This window comes from Puma concolor, chromosome C1, assembly GCF_028749965.1.
Source record: "Puma concolor isolate L17-30 chromosome C1, mPumCon1.1.hap2, whole genome shotgun sequence".
NCBI classification, from domain to species: domain Eukaryota; kingdom Metazoa; phylum Chordata; class Mammalia; order Carnivora; family Felidae; genus Puma; species Puma concolor.
Genome location: NC_141674.1, coordinates 170444444 through 170467490, shown reverse-complemented (window position 1 = coordinate 170467490; position 23047 = coordinate 170444444). Strand labels below are relative to the sequence as shown.

The window sequence follows — 23047 nt, the reverse complement described above, 5'->3', positions numbered from 1 at the left end:
ATCAAGAATAACAGTATTAGCTAATATTTCCACAAAAAGATCTTTGGAAAAACTTTTCTTCTCTGCATATGTATGGAGTGTTTCCTATACACTGAAATACCCCGATTTATCGAAAGACAAAAGTCAAGTCAGAGTTAGACCAGGGAACTTTATTAAAAGCTCCCATCTTGCGGCTGCTTCCTGAAAGAATCAGAGTATCATGTGTTTGCTCTCCCTGTGCGACCTCCCTGAAACATGGGGCTTTAGGCACACTGCAAGACACAGTTAATCAAATCCACATGGGCTTATCTGAAAGAGTACGGATACTATCTCAGAACATAAATTTGATGGAATGCAGAGGAAATATTTTTTTTTTCAGTTTATTTATTTTGAGAGCAAGAGAGAGAGCACGCATGCATGTGTGTGAGGGAGGCAGGGGCAGAGAGAGAGGTAGGAAGAGAATCCCAAGAAATCACGACCTGAACCGAAATCAAGAGGTGGAGCCACCCAAGAGCCCCCAGAGGAAATCCTCACTAGATTAAATACAAACTAGAATGGATGTGAACCAGAACTCCTAGTTATGGAGAAAACATGTGATTCCAAAGAGTTATTAATGACCTTCAAAATGAGACCAACTACTGTTATTATGAGAAAAAGGGTGAAATAGAATACATTAAGTACTTGAAAGAGGAAATTAAGAAAAATAAATCTACGTTAACCCTGGAAGTTTCAGGAACCGTTTATCATCAATGCTTCTCTTGAAAGCAGAATAGTATCCTACCTGTGAGAACGTTGGTGAGACCCCATCTGCTCGGCCGTTGTAAATATAAATAGCACCTCTCAAGCCATCTTCCTGTGGAGCTCCAATTGCAACATCTGTTCAAGGATTTAAATGGCAGAAAAAATGAATTCTTAATAGAAAGAATGCAACTCTGAAGACTTTCATGCTACTTAATTCATATCACATATGAAAGTTCCTTATCAAGAAATGAATACTCACTACACAGAAAACAAACATCACAAGATGCATCCATCATCATAACAATGTGCAGAATGGTATAAAACAGTCTGTGCATGGAAGAAGAAGAGCAAATGGCTCTGAAAGACACTCTAGTAATGGTTAAGGGCCCAGCCTCTAGAGCCAAACCACCAAAGCATGACCCCCAGCAGGGCCCTCTTCTTAACCTGTGTCTCAGTTCCTTCACAGATAGCCTGGGATCATGAGAGAACTCACCCTCAGCATAGGACATAACTCATGTACAGTGCTTAGAGCAGACCTGAGCACATAATAAATTATCATCTGTGAATATTATAACCATAAGAGTCCTTGTTTTGAGCTCTGGGTTTTACTTTATTTGCAAATGACCTCTAAATTCCTGTTCTAATGAAAGTAATTAAGGTATTTGTTAAGAACATCTGTATCCACCCACCCATGTATAAACATGCAAACTGGATTTCAGAAACTGAATTTGTTCTGTAAAGTAATGACTACATCATCTTTACGACTTTATGGAGATTCGTATCAGGTTATGATGCCAAGAGAAAAAATAAAAGAGTTCATCAACTGACATAAGCAAAAGAAAACAAACTAGGAAGGACATGATTGCTTAAGGGCCATAAATATACAACACACAGGAGAAAAATAATTTTCTACAGCTGCAAGAGCATTTCATTAGTTTTACATTTATTTGGGTTTAGTCATAGGTTCATTTACATACAATGTTTTCTTATTACTTTCATAGAAACCCAAAATACAGCAAGTTTGCTTTCATGATAGTCAATACTTCTTAGTTTATCAGATCTGAAAACTTTTTAACAGCTACGGTGGTAATTGCTGACTGCTATTTCAATGAGAATAAATACCTCTTTGATATGATTCTATGCCAAATGTTGTACAATTTCTAATGGCATCTAAAAGTAAATAATAGACATACTTTATATATTGTTTAAACATAATAAGGTTGCGCTCTTTTCACTTGTGCCAGTTATTTTAAATCCTCATGTGCAATTATACCCATTTGTTGATTTAATCAGTGGAAAACTATTGAGCACCTACTGTATTCTGGGCATTTGACAGAAACCAGCCTTACAGGAGAGGGCCATGAAAAGGGACTGTGGTCTAGCAGGGAAGAAGAGAACGTAAAACCAGAATAAACGCACCACATATGAGAAGGTGGTAGAAATGAGGAAAGGCTTCACATAGAAGAGGACACCTAAGCCGAGATTAAAGTAGTGACAGGTCATAGCCAGGTGAGAAAAAAAAAAAAAAGGGTAAAGGTAGTTTAGACAGAGACAATAGCCTGCATCATGACAGGGGACTAAGGGGCAGCATGGGACACAGGAACAATGGCAATGAGTTTGAAATAGCTGGAGCCATACCTGTGCAAACTAAATACTCACAGGTACATAAGGGGAAGGAGTGGGAAGGAAGAGAGAGGAGAGAGGAAGAGGGAGGTAAGGGAAGGAGTGGGGGGAAAGCATCCCGTGGCCACTGAAGGCAAGACCTGTCACAGATCTCAGTAGTCAGGGCTGGTTTATACTTCAACTACTATGGCTACATCATTAGTAAACTAGAGTCCTGGATCTTCATTCTCGATGATACGTAAAGCTAACGAGCCTGGGGCTATGAAGCTGTTGACATACAGAAATTCTCGCAATAAGTCACTAGCACTAGTGATGAAAGGCACAAGTCTTGACACGATACAGATGTGCCCTTTCAAATGAAATATAAAAAAGCCCAAATCAATGTCATTTCAAGCAGAAGACTTGTGGACTATATTCAGTTTTTTCCTTTCTTATATATAGATCCAAATTCTTATTTCCTATGATTACATTTGGATCTGTTACAGAACATACTGAATGTTAGCAAACGTTACAGGAATAAGGAAAATACGTATTATTAATAATGTTTTTTTCATGCCTATCCAAGTCAGTTTGGGACACAACATATAGAGCAAAACACTGACAATTTTTAGAACATTTTATTTCATTGTTAGTGCAAACTGTAACAATTATTGGCATAATCAAAATAATTTTAACATCAGCTAACAATGGAAATAAACACAATTTTATTATAATGCAGGCACTGTAGTAGGGGCTTTTCTCATGTAACTCTTAAACTTTATCAAATAAGTACTTTTTGATTCCAATGTAGATGAGGAAACTGAGGCACAGAGTGTAACTTGCTAAAGGGCACAGAGCTAGGATATGAAGAAGCTGGGATATAAGCGCTGCGGTCTGGCTCCCAGAGCCTGTGTTCACCCATCAACCATGCTCTATGGAATCATGAACACTACAGACTATCTCCAGTGTTTTCCTCTCCTGCAAACTCCTGAAGTCAAAAGAACTGCTCAATTAATGACATGATAATATATCAACATTTCAGGGGCACATAAATACACAGCTTATACTTCATTATGGCTCTGCTTAAAAAATATTCAAACATACAGTCTAGAAGTCAATGCTCAAGGTGAAAAAACTTAAGCCAAAATATAAGTGGTTTTTCCGTATCAATTTTATGGATGAAATCCAAAATGCTGTCAGTTGTGTCCATCATGTAGGTTTATTCATGTACCTATTCCCTAACTTCCTCACACTATTGATGAGATTTTTATGCTGGACTCTTGCCAAATTGGTTATCTCCTTAGAAAATGGCCTTCGTTGCTTTTCTAAGTACACAGGAAATTCAGCCTGATTTTTCCTATTGAATTAAAAAAAGAAAAAGGACAGGATATAATGAATGCAAAAATAACTTGTCTCCTCTACAAAGCACCACGAAAGTGTGAATAGTAAGGACTTTAAGTCTGTTTGCATCTATGACTGGACGTGGAAGGAAAAAGAACAGGTGAGATTTTCATCCCCTTTCTACACAATCCCACACACTGCCATGAACAAAAAGTAACTTCACCCATCTACTCCAGAATAATTAAATAAGATAGAAGATGCGGTAAAAGAATAGGGAAATCAATACAAGACAAGGTTCCTTGCTTTCTCACCGAGGCAGATATGGTAGAGAAGAATTAAAAACCTCAGTGAAGAAGTACAACACGCTGAGCCCACTTGCAAATCAGCACAGTCTTGTTAAGATCGAAAACGTGCAAAATGCTTACTCATTGGCAAAAATAAAAGGCTACCTTGGCCATAAAAAAGAAATAAATCCTGCCATTTGTGGTAACATGTATGAACTCAGGGCATTTTACTCAGTGAAATAAGTCAGAAACACTAACACGGTAGGATCTCACTTTTACATGTGGAATCTAAAAAAAATCAGACTCACAGAAACAGATCAGATTGGTGGTTGCCAGAGCTGAGGGGTAGGGGGAATTGGGTGAAAAGGTCAAGGTACAAACTTCTAGTTCTAAGATACAGTTCTGGAGATGCAAGGTACAGTGTAATGACTAGAGTGAACGATATTGTATCATCTATTTCAAAGTTGCTAAGAGAGTAGATCTTAAGTTATCACAAGGAAAAAAAATTAACTGTGAGGGAATAGATGTTAACTAGACGCAAGGTGGTAATCATTCTGTACTACATCCATATATTAAGTCATTCTGTTGTATACCTTCAACTTACACGATGTATTTCAGTCACATCTCAATAAGACTAAAAAAAAAATTAGAACTGATAAAGTAGAAAAAGATAAACAAGCATGCACTGAAGTGAATCAGCATTAATAGAGTCACTAAATGTAAATATGAGGTAAATTACAAATGAAATTGTAATAGCACAAAAATATACTGAAATATGAGAAATAATCATTTGAATAGAATCCTAAATCATATAATCATATGTGTTTGAATAGAACACATAAAGCCATTACCTTTAGGAGTCAAGAGCCGAAGACTTTAGGACACAAAGTGCTGTCTGAAACCTAGGTTGTCACATGCAGTCTGGAAGACCGCCTCGTACCCCCAAGGTCTCCCCTAGTTCTTCTTCCTAAGTCTCATGGACAGAACACTTTCTGTCCTTCACACGCCACTGGAAAACTGCCTGGGATTCTCCTCGCTACAGGAGTAATGTCCATGACCTTTTTACCACTATATCTGATTTTAAGAATTCAGGTTTGTCATTGACATTTTGATGCCACAAAAAAAAAACAAAAAAAAAAACAAAAAAAAAAACACACTTCTCATGTGCACTCACCCATGTTTTATTTTAGTACATTCAAAACAGCAAATGGTCTTCCTCAAATGTGTCAATTAAAACAAGATGTATAAGGAATCATAACAAAGTAGGTATCTTACTGAATGATTTTCTTTTTCAAGGAAAGAACTGCATTACCTCATAATATCTATGAAATGTCAAGGTGCATAAACATGGCTTTATCCATAGATATTTATTAGGTAAATTCCTTAAATTTCACCACCTAAGGTTTTTTTAATGTCTTAATTTTATATTCCATTTGATTTTAGAATTATAGAAAAGGGTGTCACTATTTCTTTTGTTTACATTTATTATGGCATATACTCTCCACCTGGCATGGTACATCTGACACAAAGTAAGTGCTCAATAAACATCAGAATTGCTGACTCTTGTGAAATACAGCATAATAAAACCTTATAGAAGTTTTAATGTAAAGCTTACATGTAACCATAACCTTAAAAATATATACTTAATTTCCTTTATTTTTAATAAGATAGTAAAACTCTAGAAATGGTAATATTTGTATACCAAATTATACTCTTACATTTAATAGAGTCCATATATTCAATATGTGATATCTATTCAATGTATATTCAAAGTATTCAAAATATATAGTCAGTATCCCACTAACTTTCTTCTTGAAGACCAACACATTTTATTTTTTTAATGTTTATTTATTATTGACAGAGAGAAAGAGACAGAGCATGAGTGGGAGAGGGTCAGAGAGGGAAGGAGACACAGAATCTGAAGCAGGCTGCAGGCTCCAGGCTCTGAGCTGTCAGCACAGGGCCCAATGCAGGGCTCAAACTCACAGACTGCAAGATCATGACCTGAGCCAAAGTCGGACGCTCAACCAACTGAGCCACCCAGGCACCCCAAAGACCAACACATTTTAAACAATTAGAGTGAAGCCTTTTGGCGTAAGAGGTATTAAAAAAATTAAGCAAGAACTTATAGTACCCCCTCATCTATTTCCTGTATCCAACTCAGTTTCAACTTATTACCATATGCCAATTGCTAATGATTACATTAAGATAGACAATTCTGAGCCCTGAAAATATCAAATACTTATTTGCTGAACTCCACAAATTGCACACCCTCCTTTCAAACCCATTCATCATCCTATGCACAATTTTACCAGACTTGGTTATCATTCCGTATTAGACTGAAAAAAGTAAATTTTAAGAGGAAAGGCTGGTAGACACAGGTATTTCAACAGCAGGGCTGATATCCAGGCAATAGGCACAGTTATGACAGAACTATCTAGTGCATTAGGGAGTGGCTTCCATATAAGTTGGTCAATAGCCAATATTACTGGGTCTGCCGGCTGCCCCTCACTACTGCTAAACGTGCTCTCCTGCCATTCACCAAATTGTCCCACAACGTAGCACCTGAACAAGGGATGCCTGGCACAACGGGGTCTTCTAGAACCCTGCTCCAGCTCTGCAGCCAGCCTCTGTTGGGTCTTGTCAGTGTCTTTACTGTACATAGAGTTAAATAGCCTGGTCTAATGAGTCTGCAATCAATTAAGAATAATTAACCAGTGAGGAGAAGTCAGGTATAACACCAAAAAGAAAATGAGCTTAGCGTAACATTTTGGCTCCATTTTCTATAGAAAGGCTAACAACTTAAAACTCCAATCATATTATTTTCCATGTTCCATTTTAAAAGCAGAAGTCAAGTACCAAATTAGATACTTTTCATTACCTTCAAAGCCATCATTGTCAAGGTCTCCAAGATTAACAATAGATTCCCCAAATCTTGCCGCATATTTGTCACTTCCAAGGAGCTCTGTTTCCATTTCGTTCATTACTGCTCCCTAGACAGAAAAGGGGAGAAAAGATGTCATTATAACCCTCTCTGACAACTTTACACATGATTTACTGTTGTAATTGGATATGGATTTTTTCTAATGCTTCAAACAAGTTGGACAAACTACAGACTGAGCTTTAGTACACACATCTCCGTTCCATTCAATAAATATTTATCAAGTATGTCAACACATATAATAGTATGATTAGAGCTCAGAGGACATAAAAATTGTCGAACTCATGATCCCTGGCTTTGAAAATCCAATAAATCATTTTGATAATTCAATTTAGCAAATATTTATTGAGTTCCTACTAAAGGCAATGCACTGTGCAAAGAGGAAAGAGGCCAACGAGGACCAAGCAGTGTATGTAGGAGACAGTCTCCCCTTCCTGAAGAAGCCCAGTTACATGGAAGGCTTAGCACGAACATGGAAATGACGGAGAAGCACAGACTGCTTTGTATTTTCAAGAACAGCATATCTAATTGTAAAAGCAAGGAGAGATTTCATAAGAGATGGTATTCAAGGTGGCTGTTGAAGGATGGACATAATTTTAATATGCAGAGAATATAATCAGCAAAACAAATTTCCAAAGAATTTGGCTGTTATGAATGGTATGTAGAACGAAGGAGACAAAAAAAAAAAAAAACAAAAAAAATATGGTGTGGAATTTTGAATACTGAGGGAAATTTACTTCCATTCAGGGAACAGGAAGCCACTGAAGGCTTCTGAGTTGAGGAGTTGGCACAACGGAAGCTAGCCTTGAGCCTTATCCTAGCGGCAATGAAACATGGGTTGGTCAACTGCTATCTCTTAAGTTGGAAGACGAGGTATTACAAGGGGACATTCAGGGGCACCTGGGTGGCTCAGTCGGCTAAGCCTCTGACTTGAGGTCAGCTCAGGTCATGATCTCACAGTTCGTGAGTGTGAGCCCCTCATCAAGCTCTGTGATGACAGCTCAGGGCCTGGAGCCTGCTTCAGATTCTGTGTCTCTCTCTCTCTCTCTCTCTCTCTCTGCCCCTCCTCTGCTTGTGCTCTGTCTCTCAAAAATAAAAGAAAAAAAACAAGGAGACATTCAATAATGTTGCAATATTGAGCCACTGCAGTAACAACTGCCAGACCTCTTTCTAAACTCTGATTATGTCACTCCTTTGTATTAAGAAAAAAAAAAAATCCATGCACTCATCATAGATCCTTTCCTCTTCTTAAATAAGTCTCTTCATCATCCCCTAATCACACAGGTTCTTTTCCTTCTGATTACAAAATACCCTTCCACTTTTATTTTCCAACCAAACAACTCCTAAACTTAAATTCTTTACTCTCATGTTTGTGTCTTTTCTAGACTTGAGGTCTTAGAGGTCAGAACTAAGATTATTCTCAGCTATTTCCATAGGTTTTGTTACATTTCAGATATTTGCTCAGTGTTTTTTTTTTTTTTTTTTAATGAATCATCTCTGCAGACAAAAATCACTGGCACCGAAAACAGAAATTATTTTATCAGGGAATAAGGGATGAAAAAGCTGGACTCCAAGGGAAATCCTAATTTAAAGAGAAGGGAGAATGGGCTCCAGAGAGGACGAGAAGGTATAGACCTAAAACAATAGAAAGGCACTGAAGTTCCACGAAGAGGGTTTCAAGAAGTAGTGATCACTCTTCAAGTATTCTCCAGTCAGAAAATGGTGACCTCTGGCGACCTCTAAGAATTATTTTCGTAGAAGCAGGTGGAAGCAAGATTCACTCAAGTATCATTCTTCCTTCAGTTCATTCAGAAACAATTACTGAGCACCTATTTCTTCAGTCCTCTTTCAAACCTTAAAAACACAGCAGTAGAAAAACACTTCCAGGAGATCAGACAGTACCAAGCCAAACTAATATATTGCCAGGCAGTGGTTAGTGCCATTTTAGAGAGGTAACAAATCGGAAGTAAGAAGGGAACAAAGAAAGAATAACCTAGGTCAGAAGGGTTAAAAACTGCAATCAGTTATGAAATTACCCCATGTTCAATAGTGGTGCCTCCAGGTAGGAATGAGAGAAGAACAAGAGGGTAGCCTGACGGGTACAGCTCCTTCCTTGCCCTTTAAATCAAAGGAACACACTTTTATTTGTTTTTCCCATTAGGATTGCTTAAGACTTCAATGAGGAAAAAAAAGATCACATACTGCCTTATTTTAGGTGTATAGGATTACTTTTTAAGCTGTTTTCAAAAAGTTTAGTTTCTAAAGAGAAGTATGCATGATGAGGATGTAGCTAGTATAACATGACCATTTATGAGTAGGGGAATGTGAAATATCTGTGCAAAAAAACCTAATGCTTGATATCAGTGTTAAGGAGATATGCATGATCACTTTGTCGACGATATGCTTTGACTATTAAATTTAAGTGGAAACACAGTCTAGGGAATCCCAATTAACAACTTCGCTGCTCTGTATTCGGAACTTTGAAAATCTTTTAACTGTGTAAGACTATTCACTCTCAAATAATAAAGTGTTTAGGCCAGTGCTTAATGTAGGACCTTATCAAATGCTCTAAAACCATTGATTAAGACTACAAATACTTTCTTGAAACAGATTTTACTTTGTTGAATCCTAACTAAAATTGCTGTGCCTTAAGAAATTAGTCACTTTTCTCACAATTCCGTTCTTTCTCTTAAATCAAAGGAACAGACCAAGAAGACTCCATCAAGGCCCTATCAATTCTTTGTTTCTATTTAATGCCAAGAAGACAGACTGGCAAGATAAGGTCAACAGAACTCTTTAAATTGAATTGTGAAGTGGCTAGTTTCTACTCCACAACATCTCCCATAATTTATAACTCAACCAGAAGCAGTAATTACTTGTACACCTACGGTACCTACTTTGGAATGAACTATGCCCATTTTTTAAAATGTGTGTTTATTTTTTTATTTTTTTATTTTTTTAATTTTTTTTTTCAACGTTTATTTATTTTTGGGACAGAGAGAGACAGAGCATGAACGGGGGAGGGGCAGAGAGAGAGGGAGACACAGAATCGGAAACAGGCTCCAGGCTCCGAGCCATCAGCCCAGAGCCTGACGCGGGGCTCGAACTCACAGACCGTGAGATCATGACCTGGCTGAAGTCGGACGCTTATCCGACTGCGCCACCCAGGCGCCCCAAAAATGTGTGTTTATTTTTAAGAGAGAGACAGGGAAAGAAGGACAGAGCATAAGCGGGGGAGGGGCAGAGAGAGAGGGGGAGACACAGAATCCAAAGCAGGTTCTGGGATCTGAGCTGTCAGCACAGAGCCCAATGTGAGGCTTAAACCCACCAACTGTGAGATCATGACCTGAGCCCAAGTTGGATGTTTAACTGACTGAACCACCCAGGTGCCCTTTATATTCTTCAATTTTTTTTTAAATATTTCTGAGACAGACAGACAGACACAGAGTGTGAGCAGGGAAGGGGCAGAGAGAGAGGGAGACACAGAATCTGAAGCAGACTCCAGGCTCTGAGCTGTCAGCACAGAGCCCAACATGGGGCTTGAACCCACCAACAGCGAGATCATGACCTCAGCCAAAGCCAGACACTTAACGGACTGAGCCACCCGGGTGCCTCCCTTATATTCTTATATCAAGAATATCATCTACATAAATTGTGTAAATTAACATTTTATCCAAACACATCTTGTTTCCTATTCTTTTCAAATAAATAAATTAAAAACATTTTCTACTTTATCTTCTACTTCTGATAATATTTGTAAGCAAAGACATTCACTACAGAACCAATAATAAATCTACATTTTGAGGGATAGATAAAAATCATTCTTTCAAATGAGATTTGCATTATAAGAAAACTAAAAGAAACTTTACTTGAAGTTCAAGATGTCAGTAGAAAAACACCAGAACAACTAATTTCCTACTTCTGGAATGTCAAAATGGGACAGCTTCCCATCCACCAGAATGTTCCATTTCATTTTTAGAGCATTAGTACAATAGCAGAGTTTCTACTTTCATCGGTAAAATAAGCCTAAGAATCTATAGCCTCAGAAGCCTGAACTAACTTCAGTTTGTATCATAATATCATAGACGGCCTGTAGCTGGTGAGTGATTGGACTTACTGAGCCAGAGTTGATATACACAAACACTCTGCCTTCCTCCCTGATGATGCTCTGCATGGGAGCTCCCACGAGGAGGTCTGAGAAGCCGTCTGCGTTGAGGTCCACGGCACAGACAGAAGCTCCAAAATAGGAGCCAAGCTGCCCAAAACAAACCAGATCCCGTCACTGAGAAAAGCAGCAGGGTGATTCACGAAAGCCCTCGGTGATACCAAAGGTGGAGACATTACCTTTTTACCTTTCATTTCATGTAAGATGTTTAGTTCTCTGGCCTCAATGCTGAAGATGTATGCCTGCAATTAGGAACAGAGTTAGAAAAACTGAGACTGCTATCACGTTAAAAAAAAAAAAAAAAAATCCTCAGGTGATCAAAACATCAACGTTCACAACTTGTAACTGCCCAAAGAGTTAAAAAAAATCCTTTTGGGTGTAATTCAAAAGCTTTAGGGAACCACATTCACATTAATATGCCTTCCTTGAACTATCTTCTCAGGGACTACGGTCTTGATCCCTTAGAGCACAAAGTGCTGCTTGCCTCACTTTCCAAAGTAAGGCTCAGAAAAGTTTAGTGATGTCCACACTAAAATGGAACAAAAACCCAGAACCAGAAAGAACATCTGATTCTTTCTGGTCTTACACAAAACATACAGCTCGCTCAATATCCCTTCACCTAGAAACGTGGTAACCAGTAAATATATTCCCTAGACATCTTGAGATCTTTTTTTTTCCCCAAAAACAATTTACTCACAAGAAAGAAAAGCCTCTGGGGCGCCCAGGTGGCTCAGTCGGTTAAGCGTCGACTTTGGCTCAAATCATGATCTCACTGTTCATGAGTTTGAGCCCCGCATCAGGCTGCATCGGGCACTGTGCTGACAACTCAGAGTCTGGAGCCTACTTTGGATTCTGTGTCTCCTTCTCTCTTCCCCTCCCCCGCTCACACTATGTCTCTCTCAAAAATGAAAAAATGTTAAAAAAATTTTGTTTAAAGAAAGAAAAGCCTCAATTTGACTTTCAGAATTTTCCTTTAAGCTTTTCTGTTAAATTTAATCTAAAAGCCATACAACTTTCACCATAAAAGGCAGTGCACAGCTCATCACTTTTAGTTTTCATTCCTTAGAATTTTTGCAGTTTCTCCTTTAGTATCTCATTCTCTCATGCAGTTTCCTTGAAGTTTTGTCAAGAATTAATGTAAAAATGTAATTCTTACTTTACCAATCTGTTCATGTTGAGGGGCTCCTCCAACTACTTCGGTAGTATGCGGACTCCGAAAATGACCAGCTCCAACTGAGTAGCCTTCAAAGAAAGTGGACAACAACCATGGGAATCATTATTTGCAATGGGTAAAATATATCATCATAAATCCATTCACAGAATCAAATGAGACTGAATTCCAAAGACTACACTAAACGGTTTTAAGAATATTTAGCATAGCAATATTCAAAACTGTTATCATATGCTTTAAGCAATTATTAGTCTGTGTTATGAAGCTAGGCACATGGCTTTCATTTCCAAGTCCTAGAAATTAAAGACAGCACTTTTACATCTGGTCTGTTGGTCTCTATGTAGTACCAGAATATGCTAGCTTCTAGTATTACAAGTGAAATATCTTAGAGATCTAAAATTTAACATGTTAAACTTTAAGCAAAAACTCCCTAAACTTCAACTCTTTCACCATGGAATCTTCCTACAGTGATAAAACCATATGAGGACACAAATGGTAAGATATTTTGTTATAAGACAAAAGGCATAATGCTAAGTTATATTTCTTATAATACTTCAAGATATACTTCAACCACAAACAAGTAAATGTTGAATTGTAAGCAAATTCCCTCTGTTTGAAAAAGAATTCTTACTGTATGAATGGGAAAAAATAACACCGCTTTTTCTTATTGTAATTATTTCTGAGTATAGGTTGCTTACATTTGAAGCACATATGATTAACAAATCTGTATTTTCTAAAAAGCTATGGGAAAAGCATCCCTTTTTACTGTAACAGGAATCAATGCTGAGAAATCTTGGGTTTCTGTAGAAATACAGACTATAAAGTGTCCTACTACACAGGATGAGGAGGCAATGGAGGGGGAGGAAGAGGAGAGGAAGGAGAAAGACAAGAATAAACTCTGGGAAATATTTTCTAAGAACATATGAGGCTAAGGTCAATGAGCTGTTTTTAGATCCGTATGCTTCATAATGTTACTCATTGTGTAGAATGCTGTCGATAGTCCCACTGACTTTCAGCTGGTCTTTTAAGAAACTACACTTACTCATACATGATTCAATGAATTCGTGTCGAATGCCTATAAAAGTTCCTTGGTGGGCACCTGGGTAGCTCAGTTGGTTGAGTTTCTGACTCTTGATTTTGGCTCAGGTCATGATCTCATGGTTTGTGAGTTTGAGCTCCACATTGCTGTCAGCACAGAGCCCATGGAACCTGCTTGGGATTCTCGCTCTTCTTCTCTCTCGCTGTCCCTCCCCCACATGTTTATTCTCTCTCTCTCTCTTTCTCTCTCTCTCAAATAAATAAAATTAAAAACAAAAGTTCCTTGGATACGGTAAGCACTCAATAGATGCAACCTTTACGATAACATGTTTACTGCATCAAGATACAAGCTTGTAAGAGTAAACTAAACCAGTTCTCTAGTCTAACAAGTAAATATTAATATTTAACATATATAATTACAATCATTAAGTTAAAGTTTCATCGATTATATCCTTAAAGCGACAGTTTATAAACTCTTTAATTGCTATTGGCCATTTTGATCTTTTGAAGAGACTAGTAATCATAAGTACGAGAAATAGTATCTATAAGACCTAAAGGACTGGAGTTTGTCCATTTTTACAGTACCTAAATAACTTCCAAATTTTACTTCATTATCTTTGTCTAAAAAAGCCTTGTACTTATTTGTAGTTATATTGTAGACAAAAAGAGAGCCAGTCCAATAAGATGATCCTGGGGCTCCCATCACAATTAAATCCTGTAAGAAAAAAAACAATTTATCATCATTTCAAAGTTTAATCCACTCAAAACCTCCTCCAAATATACATTTTAAGTAGTGACAAGAATACGTTTTGATAATACATTTCTAAAATCTGAGCATTTTATGAATTTAAAAACATATCAGAAAAAAAGCCAGAGAAGCTAGCTAATGAATTTTCACCTACAAGCACAATCTCATAGAAGAAACTCTCCCTTCACACTCATCAGTGAACCTTAAAATTGAAGAAAAAATCATGGAATACTAGAGAAAGCTTTTGGGAGACAGGTAATGTGGTTTCTAATCAAGTGAATCGCATCTGGATAATTCATTAGTGCTTATTATGGAGATAGTCACGTGTTGCTAAAGAGTAAAAAGTGGATTTAATTTATTCCTATTTGCTAAGAGTCAGTGACTAGTTTCCTTAACAACGTTAGCTTAGAAAAAAAACAAATCCAATGGAACTTGGGGGCATATTTGACGATAAATACAAATTTAGGAAAAGGAAACAAAAGTAAAGTCAGAATGAACAGATATATTTGGTGAAATATGAGAACTTATAGCGATCAAACCCATTTAACATATTTCTAAATTTCCTAAATGATCCTGACCTTATAAAAAGGTCAATTTAAGTATAAAGTGGTTTTTTTTAGGTAATATTTATGGAAATTGTTAACTCAACGCTTGATAGTCTGACTGCATAGATCCAGAAAACATTCAGAAATTCCTAATGGGTTTTGAAGGTAAAATGGGAGATTTGGAAGTTGAATACAACTGTGATCTTTGATTGTATATCCTGCCTGGAGTGTTAGAGAAAAACAGAGTTTGGGAATATGTCTAATTTAAAAGGATATTAAATTCTTCAATCTCTCAATTCTCATAATTTTAATGAAAGATGTGGATTCATATGTTTTTCCCCTCAACTAGTAATTAAAAACATATTTGAATATTTTAAATGTATAAGTTAAAGCAAATAACAATAGCTTCCTTTTATTTTTATTAAATTTTTGATGCAAGGCATATTCTTTAGTGTAGACTTTTAGTTGGTCTTGCGTGACACAGCCATCTTAAGTATTAACCGGTTTTCAAAATACGTTGAATATTGAGTGTTGAAAATTAAGCTGTAATATACTCAAATTTAAGAAAACTATTATTTAGGTGTTATACAATTTTTACCATAAAGCATAACACCTGTAAACCAGAAGTCTGAATCTTAGGAATTAAAATTCTGTATTTTAGGAGCTATTACCTCAGTGTAAAAACTAGATATTCCAGCTTGACATGATGCAAAATTTTCTCCAAATTTTCTCACATAATCTAAAATGAAGTAAAAAAACAAAACAAAAAACAATTCAGGATTTCATTGAAAAAGACAAAATTTGCATAATTTTGTTTATCTTATAAATCCTTACTAACATACCTTTTAGAGTCTATATTTTATACTAACCCATTTTTAAGATAGTAGTTTTGATAAAATTTAAGATAAAAAATCTCTTCCATATTAATCCCCCAAAATATTCCTGCAAAATAGCAATAAAAACAGCTACCTCTGCCTCTTTCTCATGGAAAGAACATGCAGCATACACTCAAAAAAATTGTCAAGTGAGTATCTAAGACAGGGGTAGAATTTGTGTCTTCCAGTCCAGGTCTGCATTAAAATAGACTTCCTGGGGTGCCTGGGGTGACTCAGTTAGTTGAAGAGCCAACTTCAGCTCAGGTCTCCCACTACCCATGAATTGGATGCTTCTGGAACCTACTGGGAAGACAATGCTCTGCTTCTCCCAGGGAACGGATGTAAGTAAACCTCGATAGAAGAATCAGGCCCACATCCTTGTTTTGGCTTTGCTAACTGGAAGAGTTAAATCCATTAAGTCATTTGTAATTAATAGTCCTTGGCATGATTTTTCACTCCTTTTTATATCCCCCACCCTTTTTAAAAATAAATTTCCTCATAGTTTTAGGTGTTTTAAGTTCAAGGTAAGTTTAATGTTTTGCAGGATGTGGCTGGGTATAACTGAACAACAGCACAAAATTCTACTCTGAGAAGGTTTTAAAGTGTCAACCATACACTCCGGAGAAAAAGAGAAGGATAAACATACAGAACACTAGACTGTGTTTCACTTCATTAAGAATTTAAAATTCACCTTTTGTCTTCTTGGATGTCCAAAGGCCAATTAGAGATTAGGAGTTTTTCCAAGACATCCCATACCACAGAAGACCCCAAAGTTAACAGAATAACTGAATTTGCATGCATGGTCAAAATTTTGTCAGGTAAGGGAAAGGTTATTTGGACACTGTAGTGATCATTTTGGTTAGAAAAAGTGGAAAATGGAATGCATATACATTTAATTCTGAGTTTTCCAAGGATACATTTTTAGAATTTTAGTTCTGTTAAGATAGGTTTTAATGTTCTGTTGACATTCACCCCTAATTTTGCTCACTTCAGGTGTTAATGTCCCAACTCTGCTTACACTACTGCTACCTAACAATCTAGAATTTTCATGGGAAAAATTTTCAAAGTTAAGATACATATATTCCTTGAAACAACAAGGGATTGGTGAATTAAAAAAATAAAGACACAGTGAGTGGGAAAGATTTGCTTACACTTACACTTAAATCTTTCTAAATATTCTTGAAGGCTAAAGATAAAACAAGAAATCTAAACAGTTTTCATCTTCCCAGACTTTTCAATCTCAAGTTTTTCATCATAATTTCATGATTTTAAGTGTCCTCTATATTCTGGACATTAGACTCATTCATGTGGAGTTCAAAATATGTTTAGTGCAAAAGTGGGTAATTATCAACTAAATTCTAGAATTACTCAAATGTAACCGTACAAATTTCTATTCCTAAAAGCACAAAGCACATTTTTTGCACTCACACTACCGCAATTGAATAAAAAATACCTTGAGTAGTTAAAAATACAGCTATTTTAATAAGATTTCTTCTCCTCTCTCTGCATATGCAAAATTGAAAATTAAAAAAATATTAAAGGCATTCACTTGTTTTTCTTGATCCAGGTAGTACCAAAATGATTCCTTACCTTGATAACACGGAGCTATTCTTTTGCTCAGTTCTGTTCGTAAATCAGGGGGCATTCCATAGCAAACACCCGTAGGGAGCTTATTTTCATTCTTTATATAAAATATATTTTTCCATCTATGCCCACAAGCCTGAATAAAACACAAACATAGATCAAATGATGTGAACATCACACCCAGAATATCTGATCCCCTGATTTTCTGAGTGGACTAATCCCAATAGCGTACCACGATGGAGCCATTTTCTCCTGGCTGTCTGGAAAGTGTGACCCCCAACCACTGATTGTCTCTTTCTTCCAGACAAGTCTTTCCACAAGGTTCTCCAGTAGGGCTACCTACAGTATTTGGGGGGGAAAATACCATCAGTTATCCTGAAAACCATAGGACAACAGAGAAAATAAACATGCTTATCCCCAAGTTTTCTCCTTCACCACATATAAAACGTCCTTGACTCCTGTTCCTCTATCACCTTATACTCAGTGCACAGTATGGGGGGGGGGGGGGGAACAGTGAGTTACTCTGTGCCAACATAACTTTTCTCTCACCAGGTGGTTTGTGTTTGTAGAACACAACATCTCCAGCTGGTAACATCATGAAGCAATGGGCTCAATATAGGAGACGGGTAACCAACACGACAGGGGGTAGAGGGTGGCAGGGAGACCAGTTGAAACCCACACAGGCTGTGCAGATACAATTACAGGGTGTCATTTGTGGTAAAGAATGTGCCTTTGTTTTGACCATTTGGCTAGCATTACAGGCAACATTACCAGAGCACAATTTTTTATATTAAAATTTTTGATTTCAAGTTTTTATTTGAATTCTAGTTAACATATGGTAAAATTGCTTTCAAGTGTAGAACTTAGTGATTCAACACCAGGTGCTCATCACAAGGGCCCTCCTTAATCCCCATCACCCATTTAGCCCAGCCCCACCCACCTCCCTCCATCAACCCTCAGACGCTTTAAAGAACAAGCTATCAGAACACTTTTATTATTTTTTTAAATGTTTACTTATTTTGAGAGAGAGAGAGAGAGAGAAAGAGAAAATGAGCAGGGGAGGGGCAGAGAGAGGGACACAGGAAATCCCAAGCAAGCTTCACACCCTCAGCACAAAGCTGGATGTGGGGCTTGAATCCATGAACCGTGAGATCATGACCTGAGTTGAAACCAAGAGTCGGACGCTTAACTGACTAAGCCACCTGTGCGCCCCTATCAGAGCACCGTTAAAGACATTTCTTGCATTGAGACTTTAGGAATAAAAGAATATGGTCCTCAGAATTTAAGTCACATTCCAGCATTGAAGCTGGGAGGTGATGACTGAGCACATGGAAAGTGGCTGTGTCTAATTAGCAGCACATTAATAATGCCTAGCATTGAAGACAAACTGCCCTACAGTTTACATTTAGTTTATTGTGACTATTTTCAAAAAAAAAAAAAAAAAAAAAAAGACTGGAAAACTTGATTTTTTTTCAGTAGTGAATAAAACACATGAAAAGGTACTTTGGCGGGGCTCCTGGGTGGCTCAGTCCATTAAGCGTTCAACTGGACTCTTGATTTCCGCTCAGGTCATGATCTCAGGGTTTTAGAGTTTGAGCCCCTTACCAGGCTCTCTGCTGTCAGCACAAGCCTGCTTCGGATCCTGTCTCCCACTCTCTCTGCCGCTCCCCCACTCATGCTTGCACTCACAAGCATGCTGTCTCTCAAAAATAAGTAAACAACAAAAAAAAAGTTATTTAGGGGCATGTGGTTGGCTGAGTCAGTTAAACGTCTGACTCTTGACTTCGGCTCAGGTCATGATCTCACGGTTTGTAAGTTTGAGCCCAGTGTTGGGCTCTGTGCTGACAGCTCAGAGCCTGGAGCCTGCTTCAGATTCTGTGTCTCCCTCTCTCTACCCCTCCCCTGTTCATGCTCTCTCTCTCTCTCTCTCTCAAAAATAACTAAAAAGAAAAAAAAAAAAGTTATTTAAAAAGGTACTTCGGCAAATGCATGAATAGCCAGAAAACCAAACAAATATTTTCATGGGCAATATAGCACTTCTAAACTGTACAAAAGAAAGGGATCTTCCCAATGATAATTTTTTTTTCTTTTGCTAGAGTGACTTCTTTGCTTTATAGCTAGAATCCTATTAACATGCTTTAAAGTAAGTGATTTTGGGGTAGAGTAAGACGTAGTATCTTAGGAATCCTTTCACTGACCTTAGGTCTACCCTCTTCAATTGCCATGTGAGAGTTCCATTGCACCTGAACTGAATTCCAAAGGCAGGTGATTACATTCTCATCAGCTTAACTGGATAAGGATGTGGAACTTGGGTTTGTTTACTTAACTCTTAACACTAGTCACTTGTACCACTTTATCATATATTTATAGCGACCATTCTCAAAATCATCAGGCACTCCATCTCCTATAACCTTGACATAAAGCTTCCCGGGCAAACTCATACTAAGTACATAGATAAGGCTAGTATTTTGAAAGTGAAATTATTTGCAGCAATGTCCTGAGTAGGAGGAAATTTTGTCTCAATGAGAATCGGAAGATGTTTGTGTATACATTTGTTCTCCAAAACGCTGTTCAGGACAAACAGTAAAACCCTTCAACACAGCTGAACTGAACCAAGTTTCCTAGCTGCTCCCCTGAAGGTTCTGATTCAGTAAGGCCAGGTGAGGCCCAGACTACCCCAGTTGACTCTCATAGTCTGGAATATTGTTCCAATAGAATGTGGATAAGGGTTTTCTGGCCAGGCTTCTTACAGAGTTTTCTACCAGACTTCCACATCTTGGTAGCGGCTCCCCGGAGCACTGGACTTGAAAATGATTAAGTATAGGTCTGAAAAAATAATGCTATTGATAAGCAATGTGTACCTGGAATGAAAAGGGGTCTGCTGCAGCCCAAACCTTGATCTCCGGTCCAGGGAGAAACAGAAGATCCCCATGTTAAAAGTAATGAAGAAAGGGAAAAAGAAAGAAAAGGAGAGAGAAGGAGGGAGAAAGACCATGGTGAGTGTTGGGTGGGTAAGGTCTAACAGAGTTAGCATGGCTACATGATGCCAACCTAATTGAAAAAAAGTGAAAAAGACAGTGACAAACACAAAATTTTAACTCACTGTGATGCAACTTCCAGTTTAAATTTTTCACAAGAACTACCCATTATTTTTGCCAAAGTCAAAAATAGATAAATGGTAGGTTCTGTCTACCTGAAGGTGAAGTTCCTAATTACTACAATAGACATCTAAATAAACTATCTTCTCTGAAAACACCAAAGCCTTTGTGAAACTGCCACGTGGTTGACTAAGGCACCTGAGCAAGAGGAAAATTAAGGACAGGAGAGAAAGGAGGTCAGAAATAACGCCTGATCGCTGTTTTCATCATGATTGCACAACTGAATACAGCCAATAGTTAGAAACAAATTTACCGTTCTGGAGCTGCTACCCCAAAGTTAAATAAATATGCAGTAATTCAGAGCTGCACAAAATATGCTGTAAGTTGCTCGATAAAAATGGCCAAAAAGTTCGTCTGTGAACTGTGAACTTCCGTCAAGTTTAAAATGAAAACCAGCATCTGAGGGGCTCAGTCAGTTGAGCTTCCGACTTCGGCTCAGGTCATGGTCTCGCAGTTTGTGGGTTTGAGCCCCGCGTTGGGCTCTGTGCCAACAAACAGCTCAGAGCCTGGAGCCTCCTTCGGATTCCGTGTGTGTGTCTCTCTCTCCCCCCCTCCCCTGCTCATGCTCTGCCTCGCTCTGTCTCTCAAGGACGAATAAATGTTAAAAAAATGAAAACGAAAACCAGAGAAACGGTTGTCATTTCCTGGAGCCACAGATGATTCCACTTTGCATCAGCTTCACCCGGTGACGTGGCAGAATCATCACTGCTCAGAGCTTCATCCAGCGTAGCCAAACAATTCATGTTCCCACCTCTCTCCAGGTCACTTCCCGCAAATGTTTTTCTCTCCACGTCTTCGTGTAGCTCTCAGACCTCTGGACTTAACACCAACCACGCCCCACCTCCCGCCCGCTGCCGCTCAGGCCTTGGGCCTGAATGACACTACTGACTTTCCTGGTTCTTCAGCTTGCAGAGGGCAGATCATGGGACTTTCTCTGCCTCCTAACTGAAGGAGCCAATTCCCATAATAAATCTCTTCTTATATCTATCTACCTACCTATTATCCTCCCACCCTACTGGTTCCATTTCTCTGGAGAACTCTAATACAACTACAGTTATTTATTCACAGCTAGCCTACTTCCCAAACTTAGTCACTAACAGCCTAGTTCATCACGCCTAGGACCACATCTTGCTCACCATTATCCCGCCCCCAACACAGACCCCAGGAACATGTGCTGAAAATGGGTCAGTAAATTAACAACACAGTTCAGGGCGCCTGGGTGGCTCAGCCAGTTAAGTACCCAACTCTTGATTTTGGCTCAGGTCTCCATTTCACAGTTTGTAAGATCGAGCCCTGTAGCCGTATCTGATTCAGCTGACAGCACCAAGCCTGCTTGAGATTCTCGCTCTCTCTGCTCCTCCCCCCCACCCCCGCTCACACATGCAGGCTCTCTCTCAAAATAAATAAATGAACATTAAAAAAAAAAAAATAGTTCAAAGCTTCCATGGTAGTTTAAGTATCTTCTATTCGTGTTTCATATCTTAATGGGAGACATGTATGAAAGGATGAATGCACAGGCAGAAAGAAAATTCACAAAGTCATGAAACAATTATTCTTTCAAATGAGAAATAAAAACTAATTCCATTAAGTGAACACACACTCACATTTGTATAGGCTTCTCCTTCCCACTTCCAGACACTGCTTTTGCCCCGGAGGCAGCACCCAACAGCGAAGGTCCTGCCAAGCTACTCTCTGCACTGGTTTCAAGACAGGATCCATTCAAAGAACAGCCTGTCGGGGCGCCTGGGTGGCTCAGTCGGTTAAGCTTCTGACTTCCGCTCAGGTCATGATCTCGCGGTCCTTGAGTTCGAGCCCCGCGTCGGGCTCTGTGCTGACAGCTCAGAGCCTGGAGCCTGTTTCAGATTCTGGGTCTCCCTCTCTCTCTGGCCCTCCCCCGTTCATGCTCTGTCTCTCTCTGTCTCAAAAATAAAATAAACGTTAAAAAAAAAAAAAAAAACAGCCTGTCAGTCATCATCGCTGCTCTGGGTCTTTTCTTCAACTCGAGGAAGTTTTTACCCTCGTCTTCTGGAGTGCTTGCAGAATCATGTCGGAGAAGCAAGACCTCTGCATCGTCAGCCTACGCTCAGGACCATCTTCGGCACTCTCCCTTAACCTTGCTTGCCCGAGTTCACGCCTCTAGCACGTGGTTCTCAGCCTTGACTGGACATTAGGATCACCAGGGAGGAGTTCCGAATAAGTACCAACACCTGGTCCCCACTTTCTGGTGGCTCAGATCATGTGTCCTAGACATAGAGTTTTTGAAAGGCTCCCCAGACAGGTGTGTGTAACTGGGCTTGTGCTCTACAATGTTAACGATTGTGCCTTCTCCTGGACTACATCGTATCTGAAAATACTCTATTTTCAAAATACTAGTACTAGCTGTTTGTCCTCCTTGGTTTCAGCTAGATACTGAAATAGGATATCAAGTGTTAAGCAAACTTTCTTCCTGTGGAAATACAGAATTTGTAATGTGTCAGAAATGATTATTATTAGAACTGTCATGAGTTAAGTTAATTCTCGTGAATTTCCCTGACATAACATCATAAATAAACTCAGATTATCTTTATATTTTATCCAAATGTCATACTGAAATGATTTGTAAGCAGGTTTTCAACTCAGCTCATACATTTCTAATCTAAACTGTTAGTAAATCAAATCAGCTTCATAATTGAAAAAGTACTTTACATGGTTTCACATACAGGAGGGAAGCCAAATTAACATGTGATAATTTCCCATGCTTTTATACAACTACAATGACTAATCTTAGCAAAGTTGATTGCATTTTTTCAGTATATATTAAAAACACGAAACCACACAAAACCATATCCTTTATTCGAAAAATTAGGCTAGTTTTGCTTTTTCCATTAATTTTCAT

The 23047-nt window shown here is 38.3% G+C and overlaps 1 protein-coding gene across 1 annotated transcript in view; it reads right to left on the bottom strand.

Annotated features, from left to right (window-relative positions):
* The window catches only part of ITGA4 (integrin subunit alpha 4), a 92898-nt gene that overhangs the window by 55812 nt on the left and 14039 nt on the right, over positions 1 to 23047 (bottom strand). The window contains exons 3-11 of the mRNA XM_025933182.2: positions 17247 to 17353; positions 17021 to 17150; positions 15227 to 15294; positions 13848 to 13977; positions 12210 to 12295; positions 11233 to 11295; positions 11006 to 11143; positions 6829 to 6940; positions 761 to 855 (exon numbers count right to left, since the gene is read on the bottom strand). Of these exons, the coding sequence (XP_025788967.1) occupies positions 761 to 855; positions 6829 to 6940; positions 11006 to 11143; positions 11233 to 11295; positions 12210 to 12295; positions 13848 to 13977; positions 15227 to 15294; positions 17021 to 17150; positions 17247 to 17353 (929 nt within the window). The remainder of the gene's footprint in view (positions 1 to 760; positions 856 to 6828; positions 6941 to 11005; positions 11144 to 11232; positions 11296 to 12209; positions 12296 to 13847; positions 13978 to 15226; positions 15295 to 17020; positions 17151 to 17246; positions 17354 to 23047) is intronic.